This window comes from Chlamydotis macqueenii, chromosome 27, assembly GCF_036417535.1.
Source record: "Chlamydotis macqueenii isolate bChlMac1 chromosome 27, bChlMac1.mat, whole genome shotgun sequence".
In the NCBI taxonomy this organism is placed as follows: domain Eukaryota; kingdom Metazoa; phylum Chordata; class Aves; order Otidiformes; family Otididae; genus Chlamydotis; species Chlamydotis macqueenii.
Window position 1 is genome coordinate 5,001,740 of NC_141582.1, and position 25,967 is coordinate 5,027,706.

Genomic DNA, 25,967 nt, shown 5'->3' on the forward strand with positions numbered 1-25,967 from the left:
ATTTAACCCCAGTTCTGCAACCAAGTTCCTCCTTGGGCTTGCACACGTGCCCACAGCAAAACTCTATTTTTTAATATTTTTTTTCCTCCGATGACATCCACCCCACAGCCTGGGAGATACGCTAGAAGCTTTCTCTCTTTGGGGCCAAACCTCTGGTTTTGGGGGCTGGGGTTTGCGCAGCGCGGGCGGCCGTGGCAGCTCTGCTCCATTGTGCGGCACGGCCGGGCTCTCCCCGCAACAAAGGGCCTCTCATCTCTGCCAGCCCTCGAAGATGCTGCTGGAATATAAATACTGACCCCATCCCGGCTCGCTTGCGCCGAGTCAGTGTTTCCCTGAGCCAGATGGCTCCTCCTGAACTTCTCATATTTTCCATCCAAGTCAAAAAAAAATAGGGGGGGGGGGGGGGGAAAAGAGCTGATTACAATTCATGGTTGTAAAGACTTGCTTGTTTTGCTACAGCAGCTGTTTAGATTATTTCTCTGGTTTTGTTTTTTTGGGTTTTTTTTCCCTTTGTGTGGGCTGTTTCTAGGCAAATTCCTTAAAAAGAAAAAAAGCCCGGAGACGCCACAAAGCGCTGGGAAAGGTCAGGAGCAGACAAAGGCGGAGGGACGCGGCCGCGCACCGCTGCTCTTGTGAATACGTAACGTCTCCCCGCTCCCCCAAACCCCGCAGCGGCGCGGGGCGCGCGGGCAGGATGGGACGCGCAGCCCGGGAGCGGAGGCTGGAAGCTGAGCGCCGTGGCGAAGGTAACCGTGACCCAGAGCTGCAACATCTGCTTCCAGGCAGATTATTTTATTTTCATTTATTTCCTCTTTAATCCCCTCATCAGGGGCTGTTTTGGATCCGGACGGGATCCCATGGCTGTTGTTGGGAACCGGTTGCTGCCAACGCACGGCCGCGTTGCTCTGTCCCGAAGGCAGGACGGCGAAGTGCGGTCTGCGTGGCTCTGGCGCTGGATATCACCGGGTTTGGGGCATTTTAGGGCAGAAACAACCACTTTAGGTTGTGTGATGGAGCCCACAAAGCTCCCTCCGGAGCTGGAGTCATTTGTAAGAGCATTTCCGGATGCATGGGATGGGGAATCCTTTGGGATCTTGGTCATGGCACCTAGGATGGGGAATTCTTTGGGATTCTGGTCTTCGCACTGGGAATACTTGGGATCCTGGTCCTGGCACAGGAAATCTTTTAGGATCCTGTTCCTAGCACCAGGGTTGGGGCATCCTTTGGGATCCTGGTTCAGGCACTGGCGACAGAGAATCCTTTGGGATCCTGGTCCTGCACTGGGAATCCTTTGGGATCCTGGTCCTGGCACGAGGAATCCTTTGGGGTCCTGGTCCTGGGGTGCGACCTGGGTGCCAGAAACAGGCTGTCCTTTGAGAACCCCATCCCAGAGCCTCATCCAGGGCTTTGAGGAGGAGCATCCTTTGGGATGCCAGTCCAGGATGGGGACACAGAGACACAAACCGGGTGCCCGAGGCAGTGCAGCCCTGGGGGACCCCCGCTCCCGGCACCCGGTCAGGTGAGCCCGCACTGCCGGGGTGACCCTGGGTGCCGCAGAGGGGTGATCCCCCCCCCCCCCCATCGCCCCTCCCCGGGATTTCAACCCCGCGGCCCCGCCCCGCCCCCCGCCCCGCCCCGCCGAGGGGCGGCCCGAGCAGGGGGTACCGGTACCGGCTGCGGCGCCGAGAGGGACCGGGTGAGTGCGGGCGGGACGCGGCGTCCCCATCCCAGTCCCCATCCCATCCCATCCCATCCCCATCCCGTCCCCGGCATGGCGGGGATGCCGCCCCCGGGCCCCATCCGCACCTGCGGGGTTAAAGGGTGGGGGCATCCGGTCCCCACGCCCCGCGGGTGTCACCTCGGCACCCAACGGGCACCCCCCTCCCCTTTCGGGCCGGCTGCTCTCCCGGCCCGGACGGGAGCCACAAGCACCCACGGGTCCCCATTCCGGTCCCCGCTGCGCTCCCCATCGCGCTCCCCATCGCGCCCCGGCCGGAGACCCCCCAGCTCCTTTCCCGTAGCCCACAAAAAGCCGTCGAGGCTCCTGACCCGCTGAGCGCGGCCAAGGTGTCCGCTCCCCCGTCCCCAGGCCAGCTGCCACCCCGACGGCATCGCCGGCCGCTGCCTCTGCCCCCGCTCACGGCTCCTCGCTCCCGGCCTTTCCCCTCTCGCAGGACAGGGCTGAACAACCGGGCTGGCGAACAATAGCGGCGCTGGAAAACAATGGAGCTGCCGCGCCTTCGCGCTTAGGGACGCCGGCCGGACGCTCGGAAGAAATCCTGGCTCCAAAATAACGCCTGGGCCTCGACCACCGCCGCGCCGGTTCCAGCGAGCCGAACGCCATCGGTGGAGCGAAAGGTCTGCAGGGCCGAGGTGAGAGCGCGCGGTTGTTCTCCGCCGCCCAGCAAAGCTCTGAGGGGCTCGGCGAGAGGAATCGTCGCCACCCGATGATGCTTCGCTATGGATGGCGCTGGGATGGATGCACTGTTGGGCTGGTCGAAAGCCGCCCTGGGCTGCAGGGAAGCGGCGGGGTTCATGCGGGAGGGAGCATCGCGGCCTCCCTGGGGAGTGGGATATTCCCACAATCCCTCGCGTGGCCCAGGGGGAACCTCAGCTGCGCTGAAACCGCGTCTCCCGCCCAAGCAGGGACGTGCCGGAGCCACAGCCTGGGTGCTGCTGAAGCATCCGCGTGCCCGGGGAGGGGACCAAGAAAGCAGACACCCCCCCCCCCCAGATATCTAATTTCTTCACAGAAGCAGGGGAGACCATCCCTCTTCTGCTGAAAATATGATTTTTGGGGTGTTTTTTCCTATTTTTAAATTTTTTAGTTGTATTTGAGGTGTGCATCTCCCCGGGAGCGACTGCGGGAGCAGCCGCCTGCTCGCGTTGGAAGGCAGAGCGGGCTGAAACCCTCCTGCCACGTGTGCGGGGGGAATCGATTTGATCTAATGGGGTTTTTTTTTTTAAAAGCGCTTTGCAAGAAAGCAGCAAAAAATCGGTCCGCGCCAGGCGCGGAGGAAGTACGTCAGCTCGGAGCGGGGAAACTGAGGCATGAGGGGTGCCGGGAAAGGAAACTGGTGCCGAGCTGCTGAGGCTGAGAGATTGGGCAGCTTGCACCTTGCCAGCACTTTTATTCTGGTGATTTCCAGCTTTTTGCCCAAGCCCTGGCCGAAAATCAGGGCGGTGGTGGTAGCTGGTCCCCGTTTGGGGATCTCCAGGTGGCCGCAGCTCCCTTCCACCCACGGCCTGTGCTCTCGAGAGCCAAAAAAGGAAGCGTTTGCCCCTTTCCTCGCTTGCTCGAAAGGGGATGTGGTGACGGAGGCGAAGGTGGCAGCGCCGGGGCGGTAAACAGGAAACCGGGCTCCTCGGCACAGGGGGGTGAAGCTGCGGTTCGGGGCTCCCTTTCCATCCCAAAATGAGGGGTTTTTTTTTTTTGTTTTGTTTTGTTTTTTTTTTTTTTGGCTGGAGTTCACCCCGATCTCCCTTTGAGGGAAGCAGGGCTTTGGCCTCACCGCTTCGTATCGCAGGTGCCACACGGCCGCCGCACCAACGTTTATCCCAGAGCCGCAATGCCAGCTGCAAAATCCCCTCCCGAGACCATTTTTGAGGGATCAGTCGGATTATTAGTGGGTTTATTCCCAGTGGGAGGATGAATGGATGTGGGAGAGGTGACCGCTGGCCACAGGAGGAGGGTTGATGCCGGGCTTTGCCGGGATGCTCGCACGGTTCCTGGGCTCGTCAGGAAACCCAAAGCTTTGTCAGCTTTTCCGTTGCGACGTGCGATTTTTTCGGCAGCGGGTTTCTCTTCTGCTTTCTCCGGGCGCAGCTGGCTTCCTGCCCTTCCCCGCCTGCTTAAACACCGCCTTTGCTTTTGCAACCTCTTCTGTGGTTTGAAGCCTGACACAGAATATTTCTGCTGTTGTGTAGAATTTATTCGCTTAGAATCTATCCCGACGCGCGGCGGTTTGAGGGGCACGTCCTTCCTCCGACACGGGTTTTGCCGCATGGCCTTGGTTGAGTCATTTATCCGGCTGGATGTCAGTGTGGGACGGATTTTTTTTTTTCCTCAGGAAAACAGGTTTGGTTCCCAGGGGATCGGGAGGAAGCACGTGGCGGTGCAGGAGGTGGAAGGAAACAGCCGTTTGTGGATGAAATGCTCTTTTCTTGCCTCAGTTTGTCTTTCTGGAGAAGGGAAGGGAGGGGAGAGACCCCAGGAAAATGAAAGCCTGTGTGCAGGAGGGTTTGCACACCCCAGGAAAAGCACGACCAGAGAAATCCTTCCTTGTCGCTCAAATCCGTCCCGACGTTCCCCTTCCAGGTCTCTCAAGTGCCTGATTTCCAAGGTGCTCCAAGCGACCCCGAGGCCTTCACCCCAAATCTTCTTTTAATTCCACTTCGCAGCATCCCGAACTCATGCTCTAAGCCGGGGCCGCTCCGAAGGTGGGATTTTGGGGGGAGTTTCTGAGTGCTTGCACAGAGAGCAAGGGAGGTGTGGTGATGCTAGAGGGAAAACACGAAAATTCAACTGACAGCTTAAAAAAAAAAAAAAAAAATAAAATAAAGGAACCAGCCCGGCGCCTCTCGCTGCTTGCAGGAGTCAGCCCCCGTGCCCGCGCGTCCGAACCTTCGCAGCCAAAACCTTGTGAAATAAACGGAGCGAAGGAACAAATCCTGCCTGTAACCCTTCCGCCGCCGGGTCTGGCACGGCCGGGGCGGTCCCTGGATGCTTAAAATGCAAATGCTGGCGTAAGCGTATCTCTGCCGGTATTAAATTTTCAGTGAGTTTACAACGCTTCTCCCCTTATCTGATTTCCCCTCCCTCCCCACCGCTTTTCCCGGAGGAGCCACATCCAACTTTCCCCGTGGCCGTATCCGCCGGAGCCTTTTCCCAAGAATTCTTCCAAATCCAAGCGAGTTTTGGGGTTTTTTTTTCCCTTCCCCCCTGTTATCAGGGATGCGATAACGGGGCGGCTCAGCCGATGCTTTTCTCTCCTCCCTCTGTGCCGCAGCTCCCATGAAAGAAGAGCGGGAGGATGGATTACGGCGGCTGCGAGCACCTGGTCCCCTGCGGAAAAGACAAATACATCGCCAAGTAAGATCCTCGAAATGCAGAAATGCAGTCGGGGCGGGTGGCTGGCGGGGGTTATTTGCGATATTCCCGGAGGCTTTTGCCCCCGAGCAGGGGAGTGACCCTGGGTTTTAACTCAATTGGGAAAGAAAAAGCCGTTCTGGGGCAAGAAACGGCGATTTCCTTTTAAAAAATAGCTTAAAAAAGGGGTTTTGATAGGATTTTGAAATTTTGTCCTTAGGAGCGTGGCTACGTGCTCTATAAACTGTCAGGAAACACAGATTTTGCTGGAAAAGGTCCCGAGTAGTAATTGCTCTGTTACGTTTCGGTAAAGAAGTGAAAGGGTTCCGAAGTTTCCAGGAAGATTTTGGAGGAGATAAAGCATATACGTGATTTTTCCCCCCCTTTTTTCTCTCTCATAACCCCAATCCCCGTTATTTCTGCTGCTTTATACTCTCTGATGGTGCTGAGCATCCTTAAACTCCACCGGCCAGCCCGGCTGAGTTAATTAATGGCAGCTTGACAAATTCATGCCAGAGGCATCAAAAATCCCCGTGATTCAGAGCTGTGCTTAGCCAGCCTGGGTTGATTTTTTTTTTTTTTTTTAATTATTATTTTTATTCTTTGTATTCGTTTCCATCTGGAGCGGGGCTCACCCCGAGCTGGATGTCGGGGTTCGGAGCGACGCGCCACCGCGTTGAACTCTCCTGTGATAACTTGTGACTCCAGCATGACCCAACGGGCTTGGGCGCTCCAAAAATGTCCTTGTTTTTCAGCCTTGTGACCAATTCCGCCAAGGCCTGATGAGGTTTTTTTACGTCTTTTTGCAAGGTTTCTGGAGGGCAGGGTTGCAGGGCAGTTTGTCGCCCCGCCCCGATCACGGCTGGAATGGGCAGCCTGGTTGAACCCATGGAAGAGCTCCTCAGCAAGGGTGGTCTAGAGGCAGCAAAAGACCCAAATTTGCCCCAAATGAAGCTGGTTTGGGTCCCCCAGCAGCGCAGTGGGTTCATTGCCCAGCCCAGCCCCGGGAAGGAATTCCTGCTTTCTCCCAAATTCCCAAAATTTCCCCCCGGCCGGCTCAGGGGGTACCACGCTGGGTACGGAGCGGCGCCTGCGTCGTCCCCCCTTGCTCCTTCGCGTCTCTCCTCAGCATCTTTCTATCTTTTTTTTTTATTATTTATTTTTTCCTACAGAAATGAGCTGCTCTTACACTTGAAGACCTACAACATCTACTACGAAGGGCAAAACCTTCAGCTGCGGCACCGCGAGGTGAGGAACCCTTGGGTCGCGCACCCGGAAACAGAGAAAAAAAACAAGAATTGGGTTTGATTCAGGCTTGGGAGGTCCTAAAAATACGGCGTTTTGGTAATATTCCTCGCGGAATCTGTATTTTGGGTCTGAGCCGCCCGTCTCTCGCGCAGGAGGAAGGCGAGCTTATCGTGGAGGGGCTGCTGAACATCTCCTGGGGCCTGCGGCGTCCCATCCGCCTGCAGATGCAGGACGACAACCAGCGCATCCGCCCGCCGCCCTCCTCCTCCTCCTGGCACTCGGGCTGCAACCTGGGAGCCCACGGGTGAGCGGCGGAGAATGACAGGCACCCCCTGCTCCCCCGAAAAAGGCAGCGCTTGCTGGGTTGCAACCCCGGCCACTTTGTCTGGGTCCTTTTTTTTGTTCCAACATGCGACACCCTGAAGAAGCCAAGTCTGAAATAAAGGAGCTTGGCTTCATTTTGCGAAGATCCCCCCCCCATTGCAAAGATCCCCTGCTTTTGCAAAGATCTCCCCCTTTTTTGCAAAGACCCCCCTATTGCAACCCCTCCCTTTTTGCAAAACTCACCCTTTCTGCAAAACTCCCTCCTTTTACAGACCCCCTTTTTGCACCCCCTCCCTTTCACAACCCCCCATTTCTGCAAAACTCCCCCTTTTTGCAAAACTCTGCCTTTTGCAAAGACCCCTTTGCCTGCAAGAAGCTCCTTACAAAACCATCTGGGGTTTAACTTTAATACCAGTTTAATGCTGGACCGTGCTGGGGCCCTGGGCACAGCCGGTTCCCCACACCCTCTGCGAGCACCCCGCAGGCGCTCGGTCCGCCAGTGCCCAGAGCAGCAGGGCCGGGGGTTGGTCCTTGGCAGTGGGGAGGGGTCTGCTTGGTTTTTGCAGGATTATTTTTTAGATATCAGCAAGGAAAAAAAAAGAAAAAAAATAAATTGGGCAGGTTCAGCTTTGCTTGTTCGCGTTGGTGCGCTGGAGCTTGGGAAAAGGCCGGTTCGGGCTTCAGCGTCCCTTCTTGGGAAGAGGGCAGCGGGGATAAGATGCTCCAAAGGGATTTTGGGAACGGGACGGGATGGGATTCAGGATTTAGATTGCAGCTAGCCTGTGCTGGGGCCCACAGCGATGGTTATCTGCCAAATCCGCAAGCAGAACAGCTTCCCAGCTTGGAAACATCAGCGTGAGAGCTCGGAGGGGAAATTACCCTGCTTCTCGTTCCCTCTGCACGCTACCGGAGCACTCAGCTTTTTTTAAATTATTATTATTTATTGCCAGATCTGTGCTGAAGCCCAGCACCTTGCCAGACATCCAGGTTACGGATGTGGATGCCACGCCGAACGCGGAGGCTCCCGGGAGCGGCACAGGTGAGCTGGGCTCGGATCCGGATGGATTTTTGGGTTTTCTCTAGAAGTCAGTGTCCCCATCTTGCTCCAGGTCACTTAAAGCCATTTCCAAAGCACCTATTTTAATTTATTTAATTACAGCAAGAAAAATCTTAGCCCCAATGGCCCAAAACCCCTCCAAAGAGTTTGGGTTTTTTTTGCTCGGGGAAGGGGCTGCGGTGAGATGAGGTGAAGAGGAGCTTGGAAAGAAACGGGATGGAGCAGAGCCTCACAGGATCGTAGGGAAAAGGATGTTGGTGCTTCCCCTTCCCAGCGGCTCCGCTTTTAGGGAAGAAGAATGGGCGCTGGGAAGTGCCGTTGCCACGGGGAAGTCAGCATTTCTGCAAAGTTGGGGTTTTTTTCCCCTCCCTGGTTTTTCCTCTGGACAGAGGGGGAAGAGCTCGTCCCTTCGTTAACCCCTTGTTTTGAGCAGGAGGCAGTGCTGAAGGGGACCCAAGCTGTCCCGCTGGCAATTCGCACTGGAAAAACCTACTTTGTGCGTTTTTCTGATTCTATTGGGCCTTTTTGCAGATGTTCCTGGCTGGTTTGGTTTTTTGGGTTTTTTTTGATGCTTTTATGGTAATACACCCTGGAGGCAGATAAGAGCCAGCTAATTCTTTCGGCTTTGGGACGCTCATCCACATCCCGGCTCGGGGAGGAGCTGAGCGCTCGCCAAACTCATTAATCCATGAAACGCTTTGCCCCATCCTTGATCTCTCAGCTTTTCCACTTTCTCTTTTTCATCTCCTCACGCATGACACTTTTTTTTTTCCCCCCTCCCTTAATTAAAGCCTGCCCGGGCGATCTCTGCAACTCATCGCACCGCAGAAATAACCCCGCGGCTGTTTCAGCCAGCCGTATGACGTTAATCCTCCGCCAGCGCCTAAGAAAGGAGTCTTTTATGATATTTTTCCCCAAAAGCCTGTAAAAATCAGTGCCTGACGTGCGTGCACAGCTCCTCGTGAGCGCTTAGTCACCGCAGCCCGTGGCGTGGGTCTGGAGCGGCGCGCACCGGAGATTTTTTTCTTGCGGCAGACGTGCTCTGAATTAAAACATCCCAGCTCGGGCGCGAGGGGTTCATTAAAAATGGATGGAGAGCTGGGTTTATAATAATCTGGACCCCGGCCAGTTTTCACGCAGAGATCTGAGGCGCTGGCCTCGTTTGCCTGTTCTCGTTAAAGGAAAGAATTAAAGAAAAAAAAAAAAAGGGAAAGTTAGATTATGAAAAAGCGAGTGAGGATGCTCGAGTCCCCTGGAGAAGGGGCTTTATCCAGGTAGCAGCCCGGATTTACGCAGTGAATTTTGAATTAATAGCCTCCTTCAGGAGCTGGGGAGAACGAACCAGTAGCTGGAGTGGTTTAAACTGGGGGTTACATCTGTCCTGGGAAGTTTGGGATGGGGACTTCTGCACCCGTGGGGATCTCCCGTGTTTGCAGCAGGGAGATGCGGGGGTAGGACCCCGGAGGGTTCCCACGTGCCCCCGGTCCTCAGCCCCGTCCTGCCACCGGGTTTTTTTCCAGCTGCCAAATCGCAGCCGGAGGAGACGCCGCAGCTGATGCGGACGCGGAGCGACGTGGGCGTCCGGCGTCGGGGCAGCACCCGCACCCCCAGCGAGCAGCGGCGCATCCGCCGGCACCGCTTCTCCATCAACGGGCACTTCTACAACCATAAGGTGAGCCCCGAGCCTCGCCGGCTCCCTGAAACCCCTCCCAACGGATCGCTGGGGAAATCCAGCTTTACGTGGACTTTGCGGCCTGTAGACGTCCGTGTTCACGCCGGCGTACGGCTCCGTCACCAACGTCCGGATAAACAGCACAATGACGACGCCCCAGGTCCTCAAACTGCTGCTCAATAAATTCAAGGTGCGTTGGATATCCCCCGCCTCGTGCTCTGCACGGGGAATTTCTATCCCATGGGTGTAAAATGCAATGGTGGCATGAAATCAGGGGATTTTTTTTTTTTTTTTAATCGCTGGGAAAGGCTGGGATGGAAAGTGATTCGTGTCTCCCTTCAGATTGAAAACTCTGCGGAGGAGTTTGCGCTGTACATCGTCCACACCAGTGGAGGTGAGTCTGCAAAAAAAAAAAAAACCAAACCCCCAAAAACCCCCTCCCGGCGGGTCGGCTGCGGCAAAGCCCCCTCGTCCACCAAGCCGACTGCCGCTGCTTTTGGCGTTGCAGAGAAGCAGAAGCTGCGAGCCAGCGATTACCCCCTGATCGCCCGCATCCTGCAGGGCCCCTGCGAGCAGGTCTCCAAGGTCTTCCTCATGGAGAAGGACCAGGTGGAAGAAGTCACCTACGACGTGAGTTTGCCAGTGTGGGATGCTCGTTGCTTTCCGATGGGCTCGGGATGCAGCTGGAGCCGGAAAACCAGGCTGGGGGGACGTCTCTGTGCTGAGGATGCCGGAATCGCTTTGATTTATTGCTGCGTCTCCCCTAGAAGCCTCACTGTCTCATGATAAAAACCATAAAAACCTTGTTCTGTGCTTAAAGAGCAGCTTTAAACCGCAGGCGCCCCCAGCCCCAATTTCCCACCCCACCAAGCGATTGCTGCGCAGCCTTGGGTGGAATTGATTTTTTTTTTTTTTCCCCAGCTGGGGAAAGCGCGGCGAGTGGGAGAACAGCTCGGTTATGCCATCTGCAGGCTCCCTCCCGCCCCGCCGCTGCGTTGCTCTTAAATCAGAGCAGAAATGAGGCGTTTGGGGGTGCCTTTGGGCTTAAACGGCTCTCAGTGATGTCCTGGGGACGCGCGGGGTTCTCCGTATGAAGGAACCAAGTCTTGCAGCCAGTGGGGAAAATTAAATAAACCTGAAGTGGAATATTTTTTTTTCCCAATAATTAGCTAGCGCTCGCTTGCACAAGCTGATGCTCATGCTGTGCAGAGGAAACGTGGTTTATTTTAGGGTTTGTCGTGAAAGTCGGGGAGGGTTTTGATTTCCCCAGTTAAATCTGGGGAGGGGATGCTGGGAGGTCGCCTTCTGCCTCGTGGGGTCGGTGCACCGCCCTCTTCACCGCCCCGCTTGGCGTTTCTCCCCCGCTCAGGTTGCTCAGTACATCAAATTCGAGATGCCCGTCCTCAGGAGCTTCATCCAGAAGCTGGAGGAAGAGGAGGATCGCGAAGTGAAGAAGCTGATGCGCAAGTATGCCGGGTTGGGCAGCATTGAGGGGAGATGCTAAGGACGTTGTCACGGGGTTATTTCAGCGCTGAAAATTCATCTGCACGGCCTTGCATCCTTAATTCACACACGAGCCATTGGCTTTTGCGTTATTCCGGAGTTTTCTTGGCATTTTGGGTTCAAAATCCTCTTTTCCTTGTCGTTCCCCTCTCCAGATACTCCATCCTCCGGCTGATGATCGAGCAAAGGCTGGAGGAAATTGCCGAAGGTCCGACGGCGATGTGAAACGCTTGGCCGGCGCCTCGGCCTCCGGGTTGCATCTCACGAAGAGCCGTTTGCCCGCAGGCTGTACTGTACCAAATCCCAAAGCCCCGTCATTCCCGGAGCGCTCCCGGAGTCCGCCCGGATCGCTCCGGCTCTGAGCCAAGCCATCCTCCCGCGCCAGCATCCTCAGGGGATTCCTCCTCTGCAAACAGAGTTTTTGCCCAGCAAGGCTCTGGCCAGTGGCAGCTTTGGCCAAAACCTCAAATCCCTGGAAATAACCCGGGGGGAAAAAAACAAAAAAGAGGTAAATCCACGGGCAGCACGAAGCCGCCGAGGACGGGGACGAGCGAAGGCTGCAAGCGTTCGAGAGCGAGAATTTTGGGCTCAGTTTGAAGACTGCCTCGCAGTGGAGTTCCCGCTGCTCGGTAGCAAGAGAGCACAAATAATTCCTCTTTTTTATAAAAAAAAAGCACATTTCTATTGCAATAATTCGCAGGTGATGGGAAGATTTTGTATATTGATAAGGGTTCGCTGAGAAATGGGGTTTTTTAACAATTTTGCTGCCGAAAGCAAACCTGAGGACTGATGGTTGGACTTAGAGCGAAAGTAAATCGCTTTTTTCCGGTGTGTTCCCTTAAGCTGCATCTGGTCGCGTAACCCCCTCCGTCCCCCGTTTCTAATTTGCACTAATTTTACGGATTTTTAGACAGAACGCCATGATGTCAAACCTCTCCGGCAGGCGCCGCGTGCCAAACAGCACTCGCAGGGACGGCTGACGGCGCTGAGCATCTCGCGGGGGATGCTGCGCGGAAAGCAGGGGGGTGGCGGGGGCACAAATAAAAAGGGTTTTATTTTGCAAAGCGGTTTTGCAGCGGTGCCGGCACATCGTCCCGGCGACATCGGGACCGGGACCGGCTCCGTTACCACCATCACGCCTCTTTCCTCCCGCGCTAAACCAGCAATATCACTTTTATACCTCGATGTGAACTAAAACTCTGACTTCCTCCCTCCCTTGAGTTTTTGCAATGTATCTTTGTAAATTTTTTTTTTTTTAATTTTGATGGTACCTTTTCCACCTTTAACACGTGTTAGGGAAAGTACTGTACAGCGCGAAGAGCTTTTTATGTGTTTGGAGGACGACTGTGGCATCGCTTTGTTGATTAACAAGAAAACAAAATATGTAGCAACTTAATACAGAATGAAAGCCGCTGAGCTGGAGCCTGGTTTGTTCAAAATAAAGCACTTTGCGGACGGAGACGCTGCCAAAACGTGCTCCGCGTGGGCTGGGAGCGATGAGGGAGAGGAGCAACACCTGCCTGAATCCCGGCGGAGAGGTGTCCCAGGGATAAATGCTCCTGCCTTGCGGTTTCGGAGATGGACAATTGAATTGCTGGAGGATTTTGGGGGCTGTTGTAGGTTTTACCCGGCCCTTAGAGACGATTTATCCCCACGCAGCGTGGTCGGCGGGCTCCGTCCTCTGGGTGTTTCCCTTCCAGAAGGTAAAACTCGCTTCTAGAAGAAAACCTCTGCGTTGCTGAGCCTTGTTTTAAAAACATTTAAGTTTTAAAATTTGATATATTCAGGTTTTTTCGCCTCCTTGAGGCTGAGCCCGAGGTTATCCCCAGCCACACTCTGCTTTCTCCCCGCAGCCGCCGGTCCCGTGTCACCCGGCCCATCGAAGCCTATTTATCCCTCCCCGCGCAGGAGGAGGGATAGGAGTGACGTTGGCTCCGCTTGCCAAAGCTTCATCCGCCAGGAAAAGCCCGAGGCGAGTCGAGCCGGCGGGCGCAGACGGGAAGAGCCATTGCCGGCGCGGCACCGGGTGCGAGGGTAAGTGCGACGTCCTCGAGCACGGGGTCGAGGGCCGAGGAGAGAGGGAATTGGGTCGACGGGAAGGTGGAAAGCGTCGGGTTTTGGGACGCACCTGAGCCGGAGGTTGGGACGGGGAGAGCGGCCCCGGGGAGGCAGCGCGCCCTGCCCGGCCGCTTCGGCACCAGGGTTTTCCCTGGGTTGGGATCCATCAGCTTGGATGCTCCAAGAGAAATAAAGAGGGGGGGAAAAAATATGTCTTAATTTTTACGGGGTTTGCTACATGAATTTGCAGCGTTTCCAGCGGTGGCGATGCCGCTGCCAACACCTGGAAGGGGGATGCGCGCTTCTCCGGGCTTTCCTTAAAATAAACCACGTCAGTTGGAGGAGCAGGGCAGCGAAACGAGGCAAATTAAATTCATCAAGCCCTACTTTTTTTTTTGTTTTCGAGGGGAGGGGGTCAGGCCTGGCACCTTCTAGCAGGGGCCGCAGGAGGGAAACGCTGACGCAGGGATGCTGCAGCCGGGGCGGCCGGCCAGGGGGGCTCTGCTTTTTCAAAAGGCTTTTGTCAACATCGGCTCCTGCTATTTTTGGGACGATTTCGGGGCCGCGATGGCTCAGCAGCTTCGGTACAATGAGGCTGTTGGCTCAGCCGCTGGCTGGAGGGGTTGCAGGGTGGGGGACGGGGACGGTGATGGGGTGGGGAATGGCATCGTGATGCTCCGGCGCTTTGCAACGGGGTGGAAAAAAGAAAGCGCAACTTTTCTTGGGATACTGGGAGCGTCTGCACTGCACCACGCTGGAAAATATATGAAATGATAGATATTGAATGTGGTAAATATATTAAATATCGCATTAAATGTATTAAACTGTTAGCTATATTAAATGTAGGCTAGCCCGAGCCAAAGGCAAGCCACGCGCGCGCGGAGCCGGGACCCCTGCGCTCACCATCCCTCCTTGTGCCCCTTTCGCAGGTCAGGCAGGATGAGGCCCCGCGACGCCTGGTGCTGGGTGGTGATGCTGCTGCTGGCCCTCTTCAGCGATGTCGCCGGCGGCCGCCGCGGCGCTGGCGGGAGAACCGGTGGGCGAGGAGGCGGTGGTGGCGGCGGGCTGCGTGGGGGATTTCGGGCCATCTCCCGCAGCGGTGGCACCCCCAGCCGTGGCTCGAAGGTGGCGGGGGCCATCGCAGCCGGCGCTGCCGCGGGGTACGGCATGGGCCTTTTGGGGCGCCCACGGCCGTCCCGCCTGGGTCACGGCGTCCCGGCAGCCCGGCAGCCCCCGCCGGCGGGCGGCTTTCATGCCCCAGGTTGGCCAGACGTGGGTGCAAAGCGGGGACCCCCGAGCCGAGCCCCCGGCGACCGGCGCGGAGGCATCGGCCTCGCTTTGCTGCTGGCACCCATCGCCTGCCTCATCGGCCACGGGCTGCAGCGCTGAGTGCGGGGAGGGGAACCCCGGGTGACCCCTGGCCGGCCGAGCCCGCCGGGATTTCTTAGTTGAATGACTTTCCTGGGAGATTAGATGTGGCTTGGGGAGGTGGAAGAGATGCTCCGCCGCTGCCTCGGTTTCCCCCCACCGGCACGACGCGCCATCCCCGTGTGCGTGGGGCCAGCCGGGGGCCGGCTGCGCCCCGCAAACCCCCATCTGCAAGATGTGAGCAAATCCAGCGCTGCGAGGCCGTGTGGACGTTTGCACCCGGAGAGACGCTGGATCAGCCCCCACAGCGCTCGCTTCCCGTTTCCCACTGCACAGCTTTACCAAAAAACGCTCCTTTTCCCTCAAAAGAGTGCTGGGACTCGGTGAGGGGGGGGGGGGGGGGGATGCGAGGCTTGAAAATGGACCCATCCGCCTTGCAATAAAGTTTGGCCTTGAGTCATCCTCTCTTTTTTTTTTTAATTTTGACCCAAATCCAGCGTGTTTAGCACCGGTCGCAAGCCAAGGAAGAGCCGCATCCTTGAGCGATGCTGAAGGGAGGGTGGCGGGGCGGGGTGAGCAGGGTGCTTGGGGGCAAATCCCCCCCACCACCACCCCATTTCTCTGGCTTTGAGATGACCAAACACGTCCCAATCTTCAGCATCCCCCGCCCAAACGACACCCAGCTGCGGGACTGGCCCTCAGGTGCCTCGTGTTGGGCAGAGAGGATGCAAAGCCGCCCTGGGAAGAGCTGAAAAGGAGCAGGGAGGGATGCTTTCCCCTCTGGCACCTGCGTTTTCTTCTCTGGTCCCTGTCTTGGGTGGTTAAACCCTCCCCAAAACCTGGTTTAGCTGCAGCAGCTTGAGCATCGCTGTGAGCAAAGAAGACAAAAAGGCGCCAAGTGAAATATTTGGGATCCCCAAGATCACGCAGGTAAGTCCCTCACTGGAGTGTTTTTGAGCCTGGGTGTCTGTCAGCGAGTCGTCTCCCCGTGGAATTCATGGGTTTTTTTGGGGGGGGGGTCTGAATGTCCTCACCATCTCCCTGGGAAAGCCATTGAGTCAGGCCCCACCTCTGTTGAGGGGTGGAAGGAGCCTTGGCCAGCGTACGTTGATTTTCTGGGCTCTTTCGCAACAACTAGCTAAATTTCACGGAATTCACTTGGCTCCCGAGGGACTTAATAACATTTTGGAGCAGGTGAGCACGTGATGGCCCCGAGTCCGATGCTGTCAGAGCCGCCGTGCTCTCTCCCCTGGCTTAGCAATGGCTTTTGGCGTGAACAAATCCAAATTTCCTACAGTGCGCTGAGGAGTTTTGGGTTTTTGTTGTTTTTTTTTTTTTAATGTGCTTGTTTAAAACACTCCACCCACAGCTCCAATTCACTTTTTTCCTGCGTATATTTTACATCCAGTCAGGCTTCCATGTCTGCACCCCGTTACGGGCACCCTCCCCTCACGGCCCCAACTTGCAGACTGCGCTCAGAAACGCCCCAGGGACAATCCCGCGCGTTCGACATCACATTCCCAATTTTTTTTTGTTTTTTCCCTCCTGCCAACATGCGTTCAGTGGGGACACGCGCTGATCCCCCCCGCAAATTTATTTTCCAGCCTTTGCAAAGAAAAGGCCTTAAAAGCAATTAACGTCCTGGTTAATCACTTTGTGCTGGGGAATTTTGGGGCTACGTGCTCGGATGAGGGAGCGCGGCTGCTCCTGAGGAACCCCAGACCCCGCGACCCCTCGGAGATGCGTTTTCCTAGGCGAGAAATTGCAGGCAAATTCAAGGCGTTTTCACACATTTTGCCCCAAAAAGGCAACCGAGCGAGTGCCGGCCTCCAAGCTGCGAAGCTGGGCCGAATTTTTGGAAGGTTCTTTAGGAGATCCAGCCTTGTGAAAACCATCCCCAGGGCTGATGCTGGGAGCCGGGGCCGCGCTCAGACAGGAGATGGTGCTGTGTGCTCGGCAACGAGGCTCCTCTAATTCATCACCCTCAGAAGAGGTTTGGCCACTCGCTTGGCATTTTAGGCCTTTAAATGAGACTATTTCTCCTCACGCTCTCTGCAAACTGCACCAAAAATCCTTGTTTTGCAGGGTTTTTTGTTTTGTTTTGTTTTTTAAGAAAAGAAAAATAGATTTGGTTGCCCTGCCTGCACGGGGAGGGGATGCTCATCTGCGGCGACGGGGGATGCGAAGCGCTGCGGGATGGGCGATTTGGAGGAGGGTTTAACAAAAACCAAGCCCCAGGATTATCGCGTTTACACTTTGAGGTGTTTTCAGGAGCAGCCTGATCTGTCAGAAACGCTTGTGCGAGGGGTGAAGGGGTTTTTCTTTTGAGCTCGTTGTTTTTTCCCCTTGCTTGGGGGGTTGGAGCAGCTTCCCCGTGCTGGGAAGAGGGGGCTTTGGGGCTAAAAATTGGGGGTTTGGGGCTAAAAATCAGTGGTTTGTGCTGCTGAGGTCAAATCCTGCCAGCCCCTTCCTGGCAGTAGCCACGCGCTCACCTTGGAAAACAGAGGGTTTTCCTTCTTCTGGGTGTTTTTCTTCTTTGGGGGGGACATGTGTCTTTGTTGGGGAGGATTCTTTCTTTGTGTGGGATGGTTTTTCTTCCCCCCCGCCCTTCTTTGCTGGGGGGGGTCCTTCTTTGTTGAGGTGGATTTTTTCCTTCTTGTGGGGTTTTTCCTTCTTTTTGAGGGTGTTTTTCTTCTTTATTGGAAGGGCATTCATTCTTTGTTGGTTTTTTTTCCTTTTTTTAATTTTTTTTTTCTTCTCCTCCTTTGTTAGTATTTTTTTTTCATTTCTTTTTTTTGGGGGGTCCCTTCTTTGTTAGGGCTGCTTTTTTTTCCTCTTCCTTCTTGTTTTGTTTGGTTTTTTTTTCCCCTTCCTTGTTGGTTTGTTGTGGGTTTGTTGTTATTTTTTTTTTCTTCCTTGTTGGCATGGAGTTTTTTACTTTCCTACTCATTTTTTTTTCCCTTCCTTGTTTTTCGTGGGTTTGTTGTTTTGGCTTTTCCCCCCCCCCCCCCCCCTTTGTTGGTGTCCTGGTTTCAGCAGGGATGGAGTTAATTTTCTTCTCAGAAGCCGGTGTGTTTTGGATTTCGTGTGTGAAGAATGTTGATAAAAACACTCTGATGATACGAGTTGTTGTTAATGAGACCAAGGACACTGTCTGGCTTTCCAAGTCTCGTTAAGGTCTCGTTAACGTGTAGATGTGGGAAGCTGGGCGAAAGACAGACAGAATAATTGATCCAAACTGGCCAAAGAGAGTATTCCATGCCATAAACGTCATGCTCAGTATGTAAGTGGGGGTTGCCCGTGGGAGGGGGTATTCCTTTTCTGGCATTCTGTTCGGGTATCCGTTCGGGCACCCTTGGCATCCTTTTCTTCTCTCTTGCTTGCTGGCATCGTTCCCTCTCCCTTGCTGGCTTGCACCCGCCTTTGCTTGCTGCTCGGTGTTGTTCCTGTGATCGCTGCTCAGGATGGGCTGCGTCGGTCATTCAGACATCAGGTGGTGAGAAATTGTACATTGTTCGTTTTGTATATTTTGTATATATTAATATCCTTATATCCTGGTAGCTTTGTAGTTTTTAGTATTTTTAGTAAACTGTTTTTATCTCAACCCACAAGTTTTCCTCTCTTCCCAATTTCTCTCCCCCGTCCCACTGGGTAGGGGGAGGGTGAGTAAGAAACTGTGTGGTGATCCAGGCTAAACCACCACAGCTGGGGAGGTTTTTCTCCTACGGCTGGGCTGCAGCTCACCAGTGCGAGGTCCATTAGGGGATGGGTCCTCCAAGCCCCATCACTGAGGGACCATATCTTCATTGCTACCTCTTGCTCTCTTATTTTAAGTTTGAAATCGCTCTCGGTTTAGCTTGAAAAAAAAATCTTAATTAATAAGAAGGGGTACATAAACCCCCCCATGGCCCCGATCTGCAGGGTCCCCCCTTTGCAGGCTGGAGGTTGGGGACCAGTGAAGCCGATTTCCCCGGTCTTCTCCCAGGGCTGGAGCTGGGGGGATCTTGAATTTATTTGCCCCCCTCCCCTAAAACGACCTGGGGATAAGTCTGAGATATTCAGTTGTGAGTATTTAGGGCAGAATAAAACCCTGAATAAAATGTTCTGGTGACGTTTGGAGCTGGAGAGCTTTTGGGACGCAGCTGGACGCTGAGGTGGTGTAGGATGAGCAGCAGTCGTAGGGATGCTTAGGACAGACCCAATAACCTCACGGGGGCTTTTATTCCCCAAATCTTCCTTTTCACCACAATTTTTAAAATTGCTTTTGCGCAGGGAAGATATGAAGTGCAGGGTCCTGTCTTCCCGCCCCCCTCCCACCCCCCCCCCAATTTTGGAAACTAGCTCCCAGTACTAAATGCTGCTGGTTTGCTGTCTGCCAGATATTTATTTTGCCCCACTTGCTGCTCCACTTACCGATATTCAGAGATAACGTGGTGATGCCCAGTAGCCAATTTCAAGAGAAAAAAGCCTTTATTTTGCTCTTTCCAAGCACCTGGATCGCCATTACGGACCTGTTGTGGATTATTCCTGCGTGCAAGCAGCTTGCACACTGGATTAAGAAAAAACCCTATTTAGCACTAAACAGATTATTTATTTTGCCACCCAAAGTATGAAAGAAAGTGACGTTTGGGGTTTACCTGGAGCACCACGTAAGGACCAGATTATTTAGCATCCTTAGGGGCAAAGGGGTTTTCAGCGCAATAAATCACATCCTGTGTAGGCTTAAACCTAACAGGTCCTAGGCTTGGTCCTGAGCTTAAAATAAAAGCCCCGTCCGGCTGAAGGGTCCAAAATCTTCTTTTTATTTGTAATTTTTAGCCCTTAGCCTAAGTCATTTAATGGTGATGCCGGTTTAGGTACTGGGGATATTTGGATTTCTGACAACTTTAAGTAGGGCTTGGGGCTTCACGTGAAGGTGGTCGGGCTTAACGCCACTAAAACAGCAAATGTAAAAACGCTTTTATTAGACAGAAAATAGGTGGAGTAAATACAAGGTATAAAGGGGTGTTGACCTCCTACGGGGAGAAGAAATCCCTGGCCCCACCCAGCGCATTGGCTTTATTAGGAAATACTTCTCGGATGGTAGTGAGACCGTTAGTGGGAGCACGGGCGAGAAAAGGTTAACTGAAATTGCGTTTTTTTTAGCTGAAGTTGTGGGTTTTAGGCCAAATTTAGTGCCGAAAGGGAACAAAGGCGCCCACAGGCTGGCGAGGCAGGGACAGACAGGGTGAAAAATGCCGCTTCTGTCTGCGGCGCTGCGGGGATGGACGGGAGCTGTTTGCACGAAGGAGGCTGACGTGCATCTCGGCTTCATCCGTTTTAATTTGTACCAGACGTTGAACACTTAGAAAAGTATCGGAACGGCAAATTTCGTACATGCACCGTTACGGATTTACAAAACATTCGCGTATCACAAAGTACGGGTTACCTCAAAGCCCTGCTTTTCTGGTGAATATCCTGAAAGATTTCTTTTCTCTATATATTTTTAAATATATATTTTTATATATATATTTCTTTACTTAGCTTACGCTGAGGCGAAAAATCCTCTAGGACGGTGTCATTCAGTGCCTTGCAATAAAAATACACAAGATATTAAATAGAACTCGGGGCGACTGGTTTGACAAGCGCGACTTTACAGATGCTACAGGTTATATACAACCCAGCATTGCCTCAAACACAAGAAGCAAGAATTTCACCTGCCACTTCCACAAATTACTTGCAAAAGGTGGTTTTTTTAAAGCATCTTCCATCCCTTAGGCTTGATTTTCCCGATGCTGCTTGCTGTAACCATCGGATTTAGCTGATTAAAGTCTCTTGCGACGCGCTTGACCCTCCGAGCATCCTTTCTGCTGTACTTTAACGTCCTTTAGGTGAAGGTGTGAGTGTGACTCGTCACCTATAGCGCATCCAAAATAGCTTTTTCTCGGGGTGTAACACACCAAGCGCTACCACTTTGGGGGTTTTTTGGGTCATTTAGCAGCACTTTTTGCCTTTAAGAAAGACAGCGAGGCTCAATCGAAAGCAAAGCGGCGTGGGTGGGGGTCAATCAAAACCCAGCCAGGGCTTCAGCCTCGCTGCGGACCAAAAAAAAAAAAAAAAAAAAAAAATCACTTAATTTTTGTGTATTGCTGCAGGAGGTATTTGCAGCATGCAAGGTGCGGAGCAGGCAAGTCCATATGTACATGAAGAGTGGTTTTTAGGATTAAAGGGTTAAAATGGAAATCTGGCAGCCTGTTGCTTGAAAAACCCATATCTGACTCTCCTCAAACCCTTGTGGGGCACACAGGTGCTCGGGTGCAACGCCGCGGCGTGCCCCGGGGGAAGAGGTTTTAGTGGCAGTGGGCCTAAGGGGATTAGGTAAAACCCTGCTTGTTAGCAAAGAAGATTTTTGGAAACGCTCTTGCAAGGATGCCAAGGACCAGGTGAGCTCCTCTCTGCCCAGTCCCTCTCGAGGTGGCCGCGAGGAGGAGGAAGAGGTGGTGAAGGTCATTTTTGGGCATCCAGCTCCATTACTGTTCCACCACACCAGGGATGCGTTTGGGGTGGAGAAGGAAATTTTCATCCAGTTGCCTAAACCAAAGCCTCCGAGGAGGTGATGGGGAGCGTTGGTGCCCGTGCGCCCCAAGGGCTCTTCACCAAAAACAACCGCAAGCAAGAACGGAGGGGTTTGGGAGGTCCCCACGGGGACACGGGTGACATCTCAAAGCCGTGGGGTCCGGAGCGCATCACTGCATGGCGAAGAGGGTGATGAGGAGGAGGGCGGCGAGGGAGGCGTCGGCGAGGTGCAGCCGGATGCCGGAGGCCAGGCGGTACTCACGGTACTGTTGGACGCACATCTCCCGGATCACCTTCGTCACCACCTTGGTCTCCAGCTCCACTTCTGTTTGGTTCACTGCCGCACCAGCCTCCGACACGTTCTTCTTGGCGGCGGGTCCAATGTTGTATTCGGTCACCGTGATGTTAAAGCAGTCAGCGACGAAGACGTCCTGTGAGACGGGGCTGCTGTAATCCCGGTAGTAAACCTGGTTGGGGTAACGCGCCGAATTCTCGTTCCACCATCGGTACTCATCAGGGCTGTCGAAGCGATAGTGCATCCCCGACATGACGCGTCCCATGGCGTAGCCCCCCAAACCTCCCACCACGGCGCCCGCCGCCGCCGCCCCGGCCACGTGCTTGAAGTTGGTCTTGGATTTGGGGGGTTTCCATGGCTTTTGGTTGTGGTAGCTTCCTCCGCTGGATGGGTTGTAACCCTGTCCCCACCCCGGGTTGTGGGGGTACCCCGGGTTGTGGGGGTACCCCGGGTTGTGGGGGTAGCCGGGATTATGGGGATAGCCGGGATTATGGGGGTAACTGGGCTGGCGGGGGTAGCTGGGCTGGCGGTGGCTCCCTGTGCCCCAGCCGCCTCCGCTGGGTTTGCCTTTGCCCTTCTTGGAGAAGGCAACGTCGGTCCAGGCGCCGAGGAGCAGGGCCACCAGGTAGCAGGTGACAAGGAGCCTGGCCATGGCTGCGGGACACAAGGACAGGCAGCGTTACGGGCAGGAGGCTGGAGGCCTTTTTATATTTGTATTTTGTATTTGTATTTTAATTTTTTAAATATATATCCCCCACCTCCCCAACAGGCCCTCTGCTAGTAATGGCAATTTTAAGTAGAGGAAGAAAAGCTTTTTTGGGAGAAAAATGCTTCACTTGTTTGGGAAGTAAAAATCCACTTCTCAAACCTGCTCCGTGCAATCAGACGATACAAATGAGGTTTCTGCTGCGCAAGGGTCGGTGGCGACGGACAGATTCATCCAGTCTCAAAGCTTTCCAGTTCCCAGGGCTGTGAGGAGGGCAGCGCCCAGCCTTGCCCCGGAGGTTTTTGTTTTGTTTTTTTTTTCCAAAGAATGAAATTCAGCATGTTTTTCCCAAGTCCCTGTTTATGTGCAACAGGCCTTAACTGAAGAACAGCTTTTTTTTTTTTTTTTTGGTTTAATGTGTTTGCAAGTATCTGCTTACTCGGTGTTTTCCTGCTGGCATCCCGGGGGCATGCCAGGCGTCTCCCACGTTAGCTGGTGGGCTGGCGAGGATGAAACCCCATTTTAACGAGCCGTTTCGCTCCCTGCGTATAATCCAACCTGTACAATACACTGGCTCTGCAAATCCTTTGGGAAGACCTTTGGAAAACACCTCCCAGGCTGCAAAATCCCTTCGGATGCCTCCCTGCAATGCCAAGGAGCACTGAATTGCTGCCAGCCCTCCTGATTAATATGCAAGTCCAGCAATAGCAAAGGGGTTTTTCGGTCCTGCCCGAGGCCGAGCTGTCCCCAAAAATCTCCCCGTGCAGCCAGGATGCTGGGGAGGGAGAGCCAAGAGTTTCCGGCAAAGCGTGAGCGGGCATTTCGCAGCATCCTTGGACACTTCGGATGCACTTCCTGGCTCGCGTTACAGCAAGAAACAATTAAGGCTTGGGTTCTGAGTGGGGTTTTTTGCAGCAATTAACGGACTGGCTTCCCTAAGAGTCATCACCCCACCCAGAGGTAAGCTTAGTGCAGAGCAGAGATGGCAATCTCACCCCTGTTTAAGCCAGAAATTCCTCCGTTGCATGTTAGCTATGGTTTTCCAGCCCATAAAAAGCAAATTAATCTCTCTTTGGGTTCCGATAATGATGCTCTCTCCTCCCTGCCTCAAAAAATCCGGTCTTATGTCCAGAAATGTTTGAATTAAGGTCCTTTAATGTCAGCGTTTTGGTCGGGATCGTTAGCAAGAGGCTTAATTAAAAGAGCAGGGAAGATGACAGGCCTGTCCCTTGTGATGGGGCGGAAAGCCAGGCTCGGACTGCCTGCTCCTAAAAAAAAAAAAACATTGGGTGCAAAGCGCCCGCTTTCGAGCGGGTTTGCTGTCTCCCTTGCCCCACAGCACCCACTCGCCGGGAGCGAGGATGAGATCAGGGGGTTTAAAAATAGCCGAAAGACGTGGCAAAACCTTGGATGGGCGAACGCTCCTTGAGCACCCAAAAAAAAAATAGGAAAGAGGGGAGAAAAGCAGCAAATCGGCAATATATATATATGGTTTTGTTTTGTTTTGTTTTTTTTAAATGAAGTGACTCCCCACAGTGATTTGCGAGGGGGAAAAACCAATCAGCCCCTGGATGAAAGCAGATTACGGCAAAGCCCTGGAGGATATTCCAGCCTGGCAGCACCAACCTGTTCCTCTAATTGCCTTCAAAGAGACCAGCTCTGATAATCAGGGCAAAGGCTTGTTTGCGTTTGCGCTGCTAATTACCTCGGGCAGCTAAGCTTCAGCCTAAAACAAATGCGGTCGCTGGCACAAAACCCCCTGCGTGATGGGGACCAGGGAGCCGCTTCCTTGGGCTCAGAGATGGTGTCTCTCTGCTTGGAAATAATATTTACCATGCAACCATAATATTAGTATTAAATTACATTATTGAGCGGCTTCACAGGTATTTTTTTTTCCCTGACTCTCTTTAACCTTCTTCCCCCAGTGTGGGCAAATGTAGGCGATGAGAATTTAATTCAGGTGATTTATACCGGAGCGATTTCCGCTTGCGTTGGTGAACCAGAGGAAACCTGGAGCTCCTTCGGGGCAGAGCGGGGAGCGGAAAATGGAGGATGAGAAGAGCGATCGCAAGCAGCAATTACGTCCTCAGGGCTGGCAAGAGGGCGGCTTCGGGAAAACCAACACCCTGGTGCTAAAATAACCTGGGAAATAACCTTGTTAAGGTGCCCAATGGGGGAGAAGAAAGGGAGGGAGGTGGGGAAGGGGAAGGCTGAGGAGCGATGTGTCGAGGAGGGTGGGAAGACGCTCGGGAACAGGGGTGTCCAGACCCTCCCGGTGATGCTGGGCAGCTCCTGGCTCATAGGGGGTGAAAAATCAGGGCTGGGGCTGTGGGGAAGGGAGATGCAGGCTGATGGCTTGCTTTCTGAAAACACTACCCTTATTTTTTAGAAATCTCCCTTTTATTTTATTTTTTAAAAAATTTAAATAATGAGGGAGCACAGTCCTGCACAGCAGGAAACAACAAAACCCTCCAGCTATCTCTGGGAGGAGAGAGGGGAAAGAAATTTCCCACCAGCGTCAGCTTTGCATCGGCCCTGAATAAACAAGCGGCAGCGAGAAGCAGAGCTCTGTCTTTTAAGGAGGACGCTCGCCTTCCTTGCTGGAAATGTCTATTTTTAGGCAGCGATGGTGTGGAGAGGAGGCAGCCCTCCCATTCCCCTGCAAGGCTGCTCAGTGTTAAAAGCCCCCTCACCTCCAGGTCAATCCCACCCGCAGTCCCTGCATCCCATTTTTCCCGACACTCACCGGCTGGGAGCTCGTTGCTTGCTCGGTTCGGAGTGATTCAGCCTCGGCCGCAGAGTGACGGGAAGGAATAAATAGCGAGAGGGAGGAGCTGGCTCCTGCGCAGCCCAGCTCTGCACAGCCTGACCAGCATCCATCTTCCCTCCCCAGGGAAAACCATGGCCAGCATCCCACAAAATTTGGCTTCACCCCCCCCCCCCCCATCCCTCCTGACAGATACAGGCACGGGATGCAATGACGGTGAACAAATGGGGGGCTGGAAAACTGCAATTTCTTGGATTCAAGAAATATTGGTGGGATCGGCCGGGTTTGGGGCTGTTTGGAGATCTCGGGGTTGTGGTTCTGGGAGAGGAAAGGATGCTTTTAGCGGTTGCCGGCTGCATCTCCCAATTCATTATCCTGTGAAACAGAGAGATGCTCTGAGGGCTGATGGATGGAAAATCAAATCGGCTCGGACCTACAAGGGAAAGGATGAATCTCTCTTTGCTCCAGAGCAGTAAAACTCTCTCCTGCGCAGAGCGGTTGTGCTTTATGTTGAGGTACTCCAATATTTAATGGGAGGAAACGCCACAGCAGGCAATTAAAAATGGTATGGGATGCTCATGCTGAGTGGGGGGGGTTTACAGCACCCTTTTTTGGAGAACAAGGCCATGTGTGGCTATAGACACCTATGTACTCCCACCCCCGGACCACAGAGCACATCTGGCCATAAAGATGATTTCCTCTACAATGCCCCATACGCTTGTTTATCTATCTGGCCGGATTATGTTAAAAAAATAATAATAATTTCTGTCTAGCAGGGAAATAGGTTGTTCTGGGCACTTTGGCTGCACCAGGGAGACATCTGTACTCATTTCTGGAGGAGAAAATTAAATAACGAGGGCAGAATTAAGGTCAGCGAGTCTGTTGGAGCGCTCTCTCACAAGGCACAGGTGTATTTATTCCTCGTGCGGACGCGCAGACGGCTCCTGGCTCTCTGGTTTTGGTTTAGACACTCTTCAGTGGGCTACCTAAAATCCAACAGCAGGAAAAGAAAGAAATACAACACTGGGAATGGGATGGTTTGGATTAATTCATCCGTGGCTTCTGAAAATCAGGATTTTTTTCCATAATAACGTATTTCAGAAGTTTTTGTCTTGTTTGGGGAAATACAGAAACTCTGTCGGATCCCAGCTGCAAATCAAGCAGGAGTAGGCAATTGACTATTAATTAATTTTTAATTGTGGAAGCTAGCAGTGCTAAAACCCCCCAAACCAGTGTACCCACAGCATCTATTTAACGGAGCTGTGCGCCACGAGGTTTCTTTAGCATCTCGGGGTAAAATTTCTGCCAGCAGCCAGCCAAGAGCT

General features: G+C 53.6%; 3 protein-coding genes across 7 annotated transcripts; 2 read left to right on the forward strand and 1 right to left on the reverse strand.

Annotated features, from left to right (window-relative positions):
- Nucleotides 1–479: 479 nt before the first annotated feature.
- Nucleotides 480–12,309, forward strand: RASSF2 (Ras association domain family member 2). Of its 2 annotated transcripts, none has more exons than XM_086767995.1 (12): nt 480–746; nt 2,175–2,373; nt 5,010–5,092; nt 6,262–6,337; nt 6,490–6,641; nt 7,612–7,700; nt 9,239–9,390; nt 9,479–9,580; nt 9,733–9,784; nt 9,899–10,020; nt 10,760–10,857; nt 11,049–12,309. In XM_086767995.1, the coding sequence occupies exons 3-12, from the start codon at nt 5,034–5,036 to the stop codon at nt 11,116–11,118; spliced, it is 972 nt and encodes a 323-aa protein (XP_086624121.1). In that variant the 5' UTR covers nt 480–746; nt 2,175–2,373; nt 5,010–5,033; the 3' UTR covers nt 11,119–12,309. The 2 variants fall into 2 exon arrangements, with proteins under 2 accessions (XP_086624121.1, XP_086624122.1); XM_086767996.1 differs by lacking the exon at nt 480–746 and adding an exon at nt 1,625–1,696.
- Nucleotides 12,296–14,775, forward strand: LOC147597426 (uncharacterized). The gene is made up of 3 exons (XM_086767997.1): nt 12,296–12,596; nt 12,747–12,927; nt 13,881–14,775. Exons 1-3 carry the CDS (start codon nt 12,296–12,298, stop codon nt 14,338–14,340), a joined length of 942 nt encoding a protein of 313 aa, XP_086624123.1. The 3' UTR covers nt 14,341–14,775.
- A 4,493-nt stretch (nt 14,776–19,268) lies between these two features.
- Nucleotides 19,269–24,687, reverse strand: PRNP (prion protein (Kanno blood group)). Of its 4 annotated transcripts, XM_086768011.1 has the most exons (3): nt 24,622–24,635; nt 23,581–23,687; nt 19,269–21,823 (listed from the first exon to the last, which is right to left on the reverse strand). In XM_086768011.1, exon 3 carries the CDS (start codon nt 21,819–21,821, stop codon nt 21,045–21,047), a length of 777 nt encoding a protein of 258 aa, XP_086624137.1. In that variant the 5' UTR covers nt 21,822–21,823; nt 23,581–23,687; nt 24,622–24,635; the 3' UTR covers nt 19,269–21,044. The 4 variants fall into 4 exon arrangements, with proteins under 4 accessions (XP_086624137.1, XP_086624136.1, XP_086624138.1 ...); XM_086768010.1 differs by lacking the exon at nt 23,581–23,687 and having other exon boundaries at nt 24,622–24,687; XM_086768012.1 differs by lacking the exons at nt 23,581–23,687; nt 24,622–24,635 and adding an exon at nt 23,502–23,526.
- Nucleotides 24,688–25,967: the final 1,280 nt, after the last annotated feature.

Bases quoted from the DNA above. Each gene is read 5' to 3' on its own strand.
- RASSF2 (XM_086767995.1), top strand. From the start codon at position 5,034: ATGGATTACGGCGGCTGCGAGCACCTGGTCCCCTGCGGAAAAGACAAA. The intron at 9,785-9,898 runs GTGAGTCTGCAA...TTGGCGTTGCAG, and splicing joins CATCGTCCACACCAGTGGAG to AGAAGCAGAAGCTGCGAGCC. The intron at 10,858-11,048 runs GTATGCCGGGTT...TCCCCTCTCCAG, and splicing joins GTGAAGAAGCTGATGCGCAA to ATACTCCATCCTCCGGCTGA.
- LOC147597426 (XM_086767997.1), top strand. From the start codon at position 12,296: ATGAAAGCCGCTGAGCTGGAGCCTGGTTTGTTCAAAATAAAGCACTTT. The intron at 12,597-12,746 runs GTAAAACTCGCT...TTCTCCCCGCAG, and splicing joins GGGTGTTTCCCTTCCAGAAG to CCGCCGGTCCCGTGTCACCC. The intron at 12,928-13,880 runs GTAAGTGCGACG...CCCCTTTCGCAG, and splicing joins GCGCGGCACCGGGTGCGAGG to GTCAGGCAGGATGAGGCCCC.
- PRNP (XM_086768010.1), bottom strand. From the start codon at position 21,821: ATGGCCAGGCTCCTTGTCACCTGCTACCTGGTGGCCCTGCTCCTCGGC.